The sequence below is a fragment of the Pavona decussata genome, unplaced genomic scaffold (assembly GCF_977016875.1).
Source record: "Pavona decussata unplaced genomic scaffold, jaPavDecu1.1 SCAFFOLD_15, whole genome shotgun sequence".
NCBI lineage: Eukaryota > Metazoa > Cnidaria > Anthozoa > Scleractinia > Agariciidae > Pavona > Pavona decussata.
Window position 1 is genome coordinate 338,849 of NW_028145438.1, and position 13,652 is coordinate 352,500.

The 13,652-nt window shown below is 38.4% G+C and overlaps 1 protein-coding gene and 1 pseudogene across 12 annotated transcripts in view; one reads left to right on the plus strand and one right to left on the minus strand.

Annotated features, from left to right (window-relative positions):
- Positions 1-11,421: 11,421 nt before the first annotated feature.
- LOC146487530 (caspase-7-like) overlaps positions 11,422-13,652 on the minus strand; it is a 42,191-nt gene continuing 39,960 nt past the window's right edge. For 11 of the 12 annotated variants that reach the window (XM_085084070.1, XM_085084115.1, XM_085084094.1 and 8 more), the window contains one exon: positions 11,422-12,953. In XM_085084070.1, coding sequence (XP_084940196.1) covers positions 12,334-12,927 — 594 coding nt within the window. In that variant the 5' untranslated portion in view covers positions 12,928-12,953 and the 3' untranslated portion in view covers positions 11,422-12,333. The remainder of the gene's footprint in view (positions 12,954-13,652) is intronic. The other variant, XR_014856809.1, reaches the window with a different exon arrangement.
- Positions 12,966-13,652, plus strand: part of LOC146487531 (uncharacterized) — a 3,162-nt pseudogene continuing 2,475 nt past the window's right edge.

Consider the following 13,652-nt stretch of genomic DNA (forward strand, 5'->3'; position numbering starts at 1 on the left):
CCCGCGGGGATCAACACTTTCGATGCCTCACGCTTTTCGATTGCCTGCTCAGAGAAAAGTTAAAGGGAACCTCCACTATTGTTAGAAATATTGTCTAAATTCTTAAATTTCACTTTGAAAAGCTAGCAGAAATAACATTTAAGAGTGGTAGATATGATTATCGCCTATTTTCGCTTTTAAATTTCCCGCGCACCACCGTTTTGGTTTTTATGTCCTCATACGGTTGCTTCCACTGTCATCAAAAGACTGGTTTACACGTGCGATAAGCATAAGCACAAGGTGATATACGCAGGCGCAGTGATGGTGGACGCCGAGGAAGTATTCAGCGACAAGGAGATGTTGTTGCTTGTTCTTCTCTTGTGCGTATGCTTGCTTTATCCCTGTTTACACGGGCGACGCAACTCCGGAAGCACAAGAAAAAGGAACGAATTCCTTTTCTTGTACTTGCGTTTTTGCTTGCGTTGCTCCGGTTTACACGTTGGTTTCTTTTGCTTGCGTCGTACGTGTAAACAAGGCTTAAGCAGAAGTTCATTTATGTGAAACAATTGGGCAACCGTATGACGTTATGAAATCCAACATGGCGGACCTCGGGAAATTTAAAAGCGAAAATGATCAGAGATAACAATTATATCCTGTTTTGTTCAACACAGAAATATGTTATTTCCACGTTTTCGAACGAAATTTGAAACTAAGATTGTATTTTCAACAATTTAACGTTAATTTACTCCGAGAATGGAAGTTTTAAGAGAAAAGAACCTTCCAGGGACCCACAGTGTTGCATTTTGGGCAACAATTAAAAAATAGCACTTGGTTACCTTTACCATGCTAGCTTGCGTTCGGACGTCTTTTATTTCCTTTGTTACACTTGGAAAAGGAAAATAGCAAATAGGAAACGTCTGCACACAGGATACATTTACCCTGCACTGAACAATCTGGCCCAAATGCTTTTGTTTGCTTGATTGTGTGTTTGTTTGTTTGCTTGCTTGCTTGCTTAAAATAGCAACCAAAAACGGTTTACCCCCCCCCCCCCCCCCCTACCAGCATCCCCACTCCTTTCAGTTCTCGAGCTTTCAAGGACAATCTTTTGTTAGTCTGCTTATTAGAAACCCAACCGGCATTGGGAAAATTGAGGTGAGGGAGGGGAAGGAGGTAGATAAGAAGGGAAATCAGTAAGCTCTGACAACATAGCTATTGCAAGAACGAGTAATTAATTCAATAATTCGCTCCACGCCATAGCCAATAGCAACAAATTAATATAATTGTCATAACCAGTCACTGTGTGATCTGATGATGTGCATGAGACTTCGTTTACATCATCGACTTCTATTTAAAAAATGTTAAAATTCAAAAGCGAAAATATTAAAACATTTGATACTTTTGTAATCATAACGGGCGTTTTGAATTTGTACAAAATCGAACAGACAAGTATTTAATGGTGCTGTCCTTTGAAGTATTGTTGTAAATGTTATCGATCTAGGTAAAGAAAAACTGAAAAAATCAAAGGTATCCGGGAGAGAGGGGAGGTACTTATTCAAGACAGTGTTATACGGGGATGCTCTACCCCGAGGTCCAAACCCTTACCTCTTTATATGCCATTTTGATAGAAAAGATATACCTTTCATATACCTTCCATAGATGATACCCCGTTCACATACATACATACATACATACATACATACATACATACATACATACATACATACATACATACATACATACATACATACATACATACATACATACATACATACATACATACATACATACATACATACATACATACGTACGTACGTACGTACGTACATACATACATACATACGTACATATAAATTTAAGATAGAAAATGTAACAAAGTCAGTTACTCGAGTTTCACGCACTAAGCGATCATCAGACTGATGATCGCTTAGTGCGTGAAACTCGAGTAACTGTGTTACATTTTCTATCTTAAATTTATATTTCGCTCTGCATGTTTTTGCATCGAGCACTCCTGCGACTGAGTGAAGCAATCATTATATTGTTTCTTTGTTTTACATACATACATACATACATACATACATACATACATACATACATACATACATACATACATACATACATACATACATACATACATACATACATACATACATACATACACATACGGTAGAAACAATGCATCTCGTTCCCGTTCCTGCTCCGACCGTTTTTCTCCGGGTACTCCGGTTTTCCTCCCTCCACAAAAACCTACATTCCAAAATTCCAATTCAGATAGAAGAGCCACTCTGTGGAATCCACTGAAATTATTATTATCATTATTATTATTATTATTATTATTATTATTATTATTATTATTATTATTATTATTATGATCATCATCATCATCATCATCATCATCATCATCATCATTATTTTCTCTTAAGGTTGGTCTTCAAAGGCCATTTTAAATACCTCATGGCAATTTTCTGTACCATTTTCTCCACTTTAACGAGTAAAATCCCTACCGTTTCATGTACCTTCAGCCTGTTTTGTAAAAGGTACTCCTTTCGAGCGTAGCTTCCCAAAGCGATTTATACGCCTGTCGCAAAAATCACAAGTGAATTGTTTTCGTTACCGCTTTACATGGGCACATTAGGTGATCATTCTACGCCGATCGTGGATATTTTTCTATGTTACGGTTTGCCATTTTGGAAAGTCACCATACAATCGCACAGTCTGCTTGATTGAATTAATGATAAGTCAAGACAGATTCGCTGCGAAAAACGTTTGAAATCGCGGGAATGGGCATACTAAGCGACTGACGGCAAACTTAATCGTCGATATCTGAAAGATATCCCACATACTGGCAAATTTGTACGCCGATCGCGTGAACGCCATCGCAGTACCGAGCACATACGATAGGTAATTTTTGGCGCCGGTATAAAATCACCAGGTGTGTCGCTGGATTAACCCTTTTCAAGTTAATATTTACCACAGAATACAGAAGAGTCTTCATTCGCTTCGCTGGTTGACTATGAATGCGCGCAAAGTTAATTGGCTTGCATGCAATGGCTCAGGAAATCTTATCATCTAATGATGGTCACGTACGCCTAGCATACCTAACTATGACATGAACAATATGACTAAATCAACCATATAGAGAGCGCGTGGTCTAGTCTTAAGTGGGCAAAAAATTTAAAGCCTGTTCGAGTGAAGCCAGCACCATTAGTTACAACTTACTGAAAATATGCAAAACACTTAAAAAAAAAAAAAAGAAGAAAAGGAAAAGAATCAATGGCGCGCTGTCCTTGACGATCAGTAAACACTCAACGAGCCACTCGGTTTACACCTGTTAATTTCTTTCTGAATTACAAACTATATTCAATGTATGTAGAATACTGTTACTCAATTCTCTTACAAGTACAGATGCTTGGTCAGTGTGCAAGTGCATAGGAACCGACACTTGCACAGGATACCCACGGTACCTGTTCTGATGATCAGTCAGACTTCCGTCAAAAAGTCAAGCAAATGATGACAACGATGATGTTCTCTGATGGCTGATCAACCAAAGCCTGATTAAAAATGAAAATGATATAGGAAAATTGAAATGCAGAGTTCGGACGCTGTGTGATACAAGTCTAATGATAAAGTCGCAAATATATGTAATACAAGCTAATACGCAAATTAACCAAACAGATCTCAAGAAAAGGTATGCGAAAGGCACGTGCTGCTGTTGCTGTTGCCTGTGAATTTTTCATTTATTTATCTATTCATTCATTTGTTTATCTATGTATTTGTTATTTTGTTTGTTTGTTTATATATTTATTTTTTTATTCGTTTATTTATTTTTTTATAACAGAGCAAAATAAATAGTACAACCAACCAGACATAGAATAATATTAAAAAGCGCTGTTTCCGTCGTGCGAAAAGATCATACTCGGGATTCAGTCCAACGAAGTTAAAGTTAGAACCAATTCGTACAACGCAATATTATAAAACAACAGCACCAAAGGAAAGTACTGCTCAGAAGCTTTTATTTGACTGGTCACACCTTAGGATTTCATCCACAGACTGAAATGTTTATTCCACAAAGCAATTCATGGTGATGGCGGCCTGGCTTTCCCAGAGTATGTTATGAAGCGCAGAAAACATCTAAGGAACTCTAGCCAGAATAAGTTTATTGACTTTTACCAAACACTGAGACTTATAAGAATAGTTATTTTTTGCAGAACTGTCAAGGACTGGAATGCGTTGCCAAGCGAAATTGTTGTTAAGTCTGCAGACCAATTTAAATAAGTCTTGTTTGAGTATTTTTAGTCAATGATGATTTTTTTTTTATTTTTGTACGATATTTGATGATATGATATTTTTATCCTTTTTATCTTTTGTAGGTGATTATATTAATGCTTTCATTTTAAACTTCATTTCATGTTGTTTAGTTATACGTCTTGTGTGATGGCACCCCCGTTTGAATAAAGGTTGAATAAAGGTTGAACAACCTTACAAAGCACAGTAAACAGTACCAGAGAAAGTACCGCTTACGAGTAGCTTTCATTTTAATGATGACACTTTAATTAGGATTTTATCCTCAGACGCTAAAGATAGAACCACCATACTAAGCATAGTAAACAGCACCGCAGGAAAGTACTGCTCAGCAGCTTTCATGTGAATAGTCACACTTTAGGATTTCATCCACAGACTCAAAAGTTAAAACCACCTTGTTAAGTATAATAAACAGTACCACAGGAAAGTACAGCTAAACAGGTTTGGTTTGAGTCGGTTAGACAAGTTGGGATTTCGATTACTTGGTCACCTTTCCTATCGCTTCATTTGATTTTTAATCTACAGGCTTTTTTCAATTCGATCAACGATGTTTTGGTAGCGTACACTATAACCAAGAGCAACAGTGTCAGTAAGAACTCTTAATGCCATGTTTTGTAAACTGAAAGGAACCAATCCAGTTTTCGTGTTAACTCCAAATTAACTGCTGAAAAATTATTTAGACCTCTTTCCTTTTTTTTTTTTATGTTATATTTAAGCAAGTAAGTACGAATTACTGCAGAATATTTCGGACGAAAGGTGATTTGGCACAGTTCCTAGACCACAAAAGCTCTGAATATAGGTTTCATTCATAAGAATGAAAGAAGACCGTAGAGTTATAGCTATACAGGCTGGCACATTCTCAGAATAATCTAGCGTCAAATATATCTGCACCGACCTCCGAAACTACAACGGACTAAAACTACTTAAGCCGTCGTTGCACATTGAAACTTTTAGCTGAAACTTGTGTGCAATGGCGCTGCGAAACAAGTTTCAGCGTGCGTTGCACCGTGTAACATGGTCGGTTTCGTGAAGCTTTTTCGAACTTCCGTTGCGAGACACTGAAGTTTCACGAAAAGTAGAACGGCTTTCTACTTCTGCAAAGGCTCACAACGGTCGCAGTGGTGAAAAAAAAAAAAAAAAAAACAGTATTTTGGCGTGTAACACCACTTCGTGAAACTGGTCTCGTTCGCCGTTGCCCACAAGTTTTATAGCTAACAGTTTCAACGTGTAACGGCGGCTTTACGTATGAAGGCTTTGATCGGACTGCCACATTTGGCTACCAAAATTAAATTTTTCATCAAAGGTAATCAAATGCAAGTGGGATTGGACTACTCGCTGAGAGTCGGGCGGACTTCCACAAAATACACTTTTGCAAAGTTTCCTTATTCTTATTTAAATTCTACTTTTGATTACTTTTCAACTGTGCTCTGATTTAACAAGTTTCCTTGCATTTAATCGTCTCGGTTAAGGTGACCAGAAAACAGAGACGACAAATATATACATAAAACCCTTTATTTAAACACGATAATGGTTTAAGCATACACGTGCCAATAACTGATGATTAAACTCCTGGTAGTCCCTTTCTGGAGAGTCGAGCGGTTGAGCTGAAAGAGGGACGTGAGCTGGATGAGACTGTGAAAGAAGAGGATTTTGGGATTAACAACAAGTGCAAAAAACCAGAAGAAACTGCAATAATTCGCTCTAATTTGGATCTCTCCCTCATCTGCGTGACAGCTAGTTCGCTCGACTACTTCTAGAAAGTTAAGGTACTGCTAGCAGGCTAACTGATGATCAATGTTTTTATTTGTTATCTTGAGCAAATATAACAATGGTGATTTGATTTACTGGCCTTTTATTCCTAACAAAGGTGCCTACGCAAGTCATATTGGAATACCCCTCGCGGTTAATACTCCAATAAACCATCTAAAAGTCAAATTTTATTCTATTGTATACACTTCATGTAAATATAACCTTCGTGAGATGCCATGCTAAATTGGTGGTCGGTGGGGAATTCCCTACTATGCTCTCAAATATACAGATTTAATACTTTTAATTGTGAGGATGGCGGTTATGGATGTTTCTTTCTTTCCACAACAGTGGCGTTTATCCTTCTAGATTTACAGACCTTCCAAATCTAGGTCTATGTTTTTCATTATCTATAAAACAAAGAGATAGGCTGTACATAAGACATTTTGACCGTGCACAAACTACAATAGATTTTGTAATGTGTTGGAGCAACTGGCCAATAGAAACGTTCCTGTTAAAATATTCAGATGTAGTGTGAACGTTAAAACAAAGGATTTTGCACGGTCGCGGCCCTTCCAACCTTAATTGCAGCACCATTGTAATCAACTTTGAACATGGCAAGGTTTCATAACCAGTCCCTTAATTAACTATTAGGACCCTTCTGTAAACGGTTTTCGAGTGAAGTAGATAACAAGTTCAATCAATCCATGCTTTGTTCCATCGCCTTACTACCAGACGCGAATTCTTAAAACAATAACTATCCTGCTTTTTCAAAATCCGTGCTTTATAAAAGCGATCACTAGCTACGCGAAGGATACATTTACAGTTTTTCCACAGTTACAGATATGCTATCAGTCCGTGCCAAAACAACAGTCGGCATTTCGCAGAATATGGATGGCGTTGGTGAACTGAATTGACTGATAGATGGCTTCTTTTCTTTTTCGACTTCTTATTTCAGATACACTTTGCCTCGCAGTGTATGAGTTGGAGCAGGAACCTGAATTGCCGCTCCTCCATTTATGCCACTCTCCACAACGCGTTTGTTGACTTCTGTTAAGATGTCAAGCAGGTGATGACTATTGTGCAACTCTCTGATGGTTTTCACTAGAGTCTTAGGAAAAAAACATAAATTAATAAGTTAAATAATAATCGGGAAATTGATTATCAAGGTACCATGCCAACGAAAAGTCTCAGATATATGACGGCTTAACTATATTGTAACGACTTTTTAAAAATCTTTCATTTTCAGTTTTATGACCAGCGAGAAGAGGCAATGGACAAAACGAAATCAATTACAATAAGAACTATAACAGTTTTATAAAAAATTGCATAGAATGATGCTAAATTAGAAGGCGCCAAGGCTTGGCTTCCTCCAGCAATGTAAGCAAAAGTCCCTGGAGTATAAGCCGTCTTGGAGAAAAAGGCATCATAACAAAGCGTCAGTAAAGCGCGCGATCTGATTGGCTGATACGCTTTATCCTTGATTTGCTTGGGTGAGCTTGCTTTCAGCTTGGCCGTTCTCGCTCGTTTGATTCATTTTTTTTTTTCTTAGCACAAACCCTGTCCCAAATAGTCCAACTTGGATGCTAAATCTACTGAGGAAATTTGTTTTCAACTGTGACGCAAAGACTGGTTCAGTGAAATCACCGGCTCATTTGAGATCTTATCACCCGGAGAATCTGTCAATAGGTGGGGTTACACTAAAGACTCAAGTGCACTTGTAAGTCAGGTGCACTTAAACAGCCCTTAGGTTTTTGCAAAAAACAAGGGGTTCACACTTGGCACTTCAAGTGCAGCTGCGACTAATCGACAGCATCAGAGCGAAGAGGTTCAAAGAAACAAACTGCATTTGCCGCAATTAAAAAGGTTAGCATGCTATCGGTGGAGTATTTCTTTCAGGAATCCACAACGTATCCGCAGTACCGTCAAAACGAAAAGATGGGGTTGCACTCTCAACTACAGCGGATTTGTTCACAATCTTGCATTGATGTTAATCTATTCAACGAAAGGAAAATCTTGTTATTGGTGTCCTCATAGCGGAGCGCACGCTACGTTTTCAAGTTATGAAAATTTAAGAAATACTTACATCAAATTATAGACGACAGAGTCGTCCTCGTCCTACTGGGAAATTACAGTTCTAAAGAACGCTATGTTCACGGGCTACGTATTGTGAAATAAAATCTCTCAAATCCACAAGCGCTTGCCGCCAAATCCCGCCATCAGGATATTTTGGGTGAGGAATGATTGACAGTCAAGTAATTGGCATGCCATGTAAGTGCTCTGCTAACTGACGGTTTGAGCCTCACTTGAGACCGTACTTTTTGAAGTTTCGGCTTTTTCTGGGCAATTGTGATCAGTCAAGTGAACCTACACCCGTTCAAACTTAAATACCCTTCAAGTGCACTTAAGGTGCACTAGAAGTGCCTAGTAGGAACCCACCTAGTATTATTGAAATCAATATCGCAAGGCAAGTGAACTAGACTCAAATATGTTTATCAGTGATTCTTCAGTGCGTTGACTATTGAGGAATCTTTTAAAAGAACTTAAGGTAAGTTCATAACTCTGCTTGCAGACCGCGATGTATTGTTGTGGTAATGACTGCAAGTTTTTAGTTTCGATTATTTCGGTAAAAAATCTTTCTTACGAAAAAGGCGCACGTCTTAAGATTATTCTGTTTATAAAACTCAAGCTAACGTCCACGGATTGCGGCCAAATGTTTTAGCCGATTTTCATAGACGATAGAGCCAACAGGTACAAATTTTCACGTTAGGCAACGCAGTCTTGCTAATTCATGATAGGGGAAGGTCAATATGAAATTTAAAAGTTGTGTCTTATTTTCAAACTGAGCGAAAAGCCGTAAGTCGGAAAAAAAATTAACATATACTTGCAACAAGAAGCTCGCATTTTTAATAACCAGCCTGTTTTTGGTGTGCCATAATTTAATTAAAATGTTTATCACGAACTTAACTTTTTTCCGTGAATGAAACCGGCCAACATGCTTATTTTCCTGGAAACCCAACTATAAACGCAACGCTTATGCTTTTTATCATCATCATCATCATCATGGATACTATTTATAACCGTAGCTAGTAATATGTGAAGAACTCCGTTAAGTTCTCTCAAATAAACTGAACTCTGACAGTTACACAATCTTGTAGTCTCATTATATTCCCTCAGAAGCCCTTCAGACTAATCGCTGGTACTGAGAGTGGTCATATCCAGGGCACATTACAGTGGTTATTTTACATCTCCAAATTGGAGACGGGGCCGCCATAAAGATTTCAACGTGGCCATCCGAACCATTTGAGGGTCTAACCTTCTTCTCTGAAAATTTCTGACCCCGAGTATGGGTGCGGCCGTGGTTCGAACCCTGCGGCGCTTAATATTATTCTGGAAACCTTTTGTTATTTTATGTTCAGGAGCACAGTTATCCTAATAGGTATCGTTACTTTGGGTAGGAATATGCGTGACTGTAAATTGCTATTAATCCGGGTACATCGGCCATATGGAACTGTGTTGCTCAAGCCTAGCTCATGTTACAAAGGGCATTGAAAATGTTGTCCTTCTAAAGGACATTTGTTTGTCTTTTAGCATGTCACTGACATATCAGTTCATCGCAAACAGCCTCACATGAAAAAGATTCAGTCACTTTGTCTAGGCTGCATCTGCCCGCAGTAAGATTCGTTTTCCGGGCTTTTATCTGCTTTTTGCTTTAAGTATGTTCTTCATTGCCTTACAAGCTAAGTGCTAATAGTATTGGTGGCATTTATACCACTCTTAGGCTAATCTTCAAGCCACAGGTATATTGCAGGATAAAGCCGAATAATAGGGAGTGGCCAAGAAGAGAAAGTTTTGAGTAGAAACCGAAAAACTCAGAAAAGGGCTTCTTTTTCTATCTTCTTTCTTTCTTAACACCACTTACACCACCGGCCCGTGTTACACTACCCGCCTTGAATAGCTTTCGCTAAACGCGGGTAGTGTACATCTGAATAATGTAAAAGATGATTTTAATAAATGATTGATTTATTTGAGCGTAGCTTACATACCGCGCGAACTTTGTTATCGTAAAGAAGTAATTGTCACAGCCTTTAAATGCGGTTCTCTTTTGTTGTTTTAGTCTCGTCGATAAAGTCAGGCAAGGCCGGGCTATGTGCCCATTTGACACCAGTGGTACCATTCTGTCCACTGCACGTGCACGATGTACAAAGCATCTGCTTGTAAAAAATTTGTACTAAAAAATCCCATCCTAAAAGATAAGAAGCTGGTAACAGATTTAGTACCATGTCAGCTAGGGGATTTTAAGTTTGAAGTCGGTAGACGCAGACAAACTGCCGCGGAAAAATATGATCTGGTTGTTAGTTTTGTTGGGTGTCCTGCGCGCTCGGTCTCATTGCGTGATAAACATGATCGTCTCATTCTACAGACGATTCCTCTTGTGTGCGTCTTCGGGCTGCAAAATTTCTTCCTCTGCGACTATAGATAATTGAATCATCGTTCTTAATCGTACAATTGAGTTACCTTATTGTTATAGCTGTGAGGAGACTCAAATATGGTTGAATCTGTCAGGAACTGTAATGTTTCCTGCAGGAGTCATACGGCGTATGGTTGTTAATTACTTGTGCTTTGGTAAACATGGTCGAAGGGAAGATAACAATTTCGAAGGGAGAGTGGCGATAAAAAGCAATCTACAGCCACAAGTTTTGCAAGGTAAACTTGTAATGTTGACTTTCTAATCAAATACGGTGCTAAGCACTAAGATTTGCTTGGAATATTGGCTTCGATAACAGAGACTAATTCGATTATTTGTGTTTGTTGACAAGTGGAGTTTGTGATTTTCTCGACATAGAGCATGGTTTTTTCGTGCAGAAGTTAAGAGCCCCAGACTTATTTTTATATCCTTGGAAAGAAGACCATTTCCACTAATCACAACCTTAATCTCAAGTGGTTCTGAGTTATACCGCATGGGGAAAATGTTTATTGAAAAACTGCTCCAAAATGAGATTTTTAAACAATGAAATATTAGTGATTTTCAAACTCGTGCCGTGCATTCCCATTTAAGTAAACAATCCTGGTTTTAGACTTGAATCATTTGCCAGTATCTCTTACACAAATATACCAATCTAAAAAAACCGTGCTTCCTTTTGCGCTTTTCACGAGCGAAGTTCTTGTGTTGTTACTCGACGCACTAATTTCCGCCATCTTATAACGGTCGGCGCCCGTTACAGTTTTTGAGAATTTTCTTGAAAATACAACCAGCTTTGAACAAAAAAAATATATCACGTTTGTTGGCTTATCATAGGGTATCTCTGAGCGAAATATGAAGATTTTGAATTTTTGAAGCATGTGCCACATTTTACTGATATCACACGGTCTTCACGGACATTCTCTCTTAAGTACAATCAGCCGAACTAAATAGGCCATTTCCGAGTTGCTGTGAACCTCACTATGAAAGCGAGGCTAAGTGCAAAACTTTTTATACGAAAATTAGTCTTGTTTGTATATAAATGAAAACTAATTTTCATAACAAAAACTTTGCACTTAGCCTCGCTTTCATAATGAGGTTCAAAGCAACTCGAAAATAGTCTATTGAGTCAAACGCTGAACTTCACATGAAATTAATTGAACTGAGTTTGGCTCACGCCTAGTACAGCGTTTGACCCGAGCCTCAAGCGGTGTCGCGGGATTTGGTGTCACTTCAAAATACCCCAAAACGTTTTTTCTATTGACAGAACTCTAAAACTAATGGTCCAGTTTCGTTACCCATTACCACCCAGTGTGTTAAAAACTATCCAAAAGATGATTGCCTCTGGCCATTCATGATATAAGACGGAATGGGTTGCAACTTGAAAAAGGTCAGGCTCCCTTTTTTCAAGTCGTCGCATTTTCGTTTCCAAAATGAATTCACTCAGACAGATAATAAGTTGTTTCCTTTTAAGAAGTCAGTCAATCTATTGCTTCTTACTGTTCAGCGATTTTTTAACTTAGTCAAGGTGTTGTTGCACCACTTACACAAAAGCCAAGGGTCTGAAGCCCGTGACACTTCCCCTTTAATTTCGCAAAAAAGTTATGCGCCGTGTTTTCTACAACGCATTGCAACGCAATAACCATTCATTACTATAAAAACTGAATCTCGACGGCGCGGTCATGGGAAAGTGATAAATATAACTTACACAGCGTGCCTCAGGAACTAACAATAGATTGAAAATGATTGTCATGGTGCACGTGTTTACATTCTTTACCTCGTGTTCTCTAGTTTATTAATAATCTTTAAAAAGTGATAGCGCTTAATTAAAGCAAGACATGCAGTGTCTAAGAATTATTGAGACTCGCCTGAATAAACGTGGAGCCAGACAGTGGTTTCCGATAGGAAAGATAACCAGGCGCAGTCGAAAAAGCTAACAGAAAGTCAGCTTCCCGTGGACACGCGCTTCTTGGGAGGGTGGAATCGGGTAAAAATGCAGGGGTACTGTCAACATCACCAAAGGCAGAAAAAGGACTTTCATTTGCATTGCCTCTGCAGGACTGAATAAAAAACAGCTTGGGCTTGCTTTGGAGCTTTGGGCAGTTAGCTGCTTTGAACTCAGACATCAGAGCTTCAACTCGTACGAGTCTTCCGTCCACACCAGAAATGACATCTCGCTCCTCACCATGCGACATGACGATAAACACGAACGCGTCAAATTGGCCGTGATCAATTATTCCAGCAACGTCTGTTGCTAGACAGCGCATTTGTAACGAATTAAGATCACGAGAAACATGTACATCAAAAGAAAGTTCATTGAAAAGCTTTCCCAGCTCAAATTGATCGAATTCGGCACCCTCGCGTTTATCAGTCATGCCATTGGGATACTTAAAGTGGATATTGTTGATAATTATACACATTCCACGCGGAAACCTGTTCATTGGATACTCATACAGGCCACATGTTCCTAAGAAAAGAAAAAAATAAACACTGTTTTAAATTGCTTTTTGCTATACCCTAAAGCGACAACTTGTGGTTAGCTGGAGAATGCATACATTTTGGCGACGTTATTCTAGCTACGAGCTCGAGTATTTGTTATGAAAAGTGTAGTTTTTGATTTAATGTGTAAAGTAGCTCTCATTTGCATGGGTAACGGAATTTTATCATGGGCGCTTGTTATATTATTGTACTATATCGAAAATCTAACATATATATTTAGCCAAGCCTGAGAGCGGAGCTCAAAAACAAAAACTTTTTAATAGCACTTGTGCTTATGGTTTCTGTATGAACGTAATAACCTTACAAATTTCTCATCCTTTCAGGACTTAAGGACGGTGCCTACTTTTGCTACTGTGCATACGTCCTGCACATCTCGAGTGGGTGATGCCAACTAATACAGGGATATTTTTGCTCGGTTTAAAACTATTCGGAGCAAGTAGAACTTACGCAAGCCAAATCTAGCAATATTCAATTCGTCTAATTTTATATTCAGTTTTGTATTATATATTTAAGTATGTGTTTAATAGTCAACTTGTATTCAACATTCAACACGCTTTTTAACATTCAACACGTTATTTAACATTCAACTCTCCATTTAACATTCATCTATTCATTCAACATTTAACTATTCATTCAACATTCAATTCTTCATTCAACATGAATAACT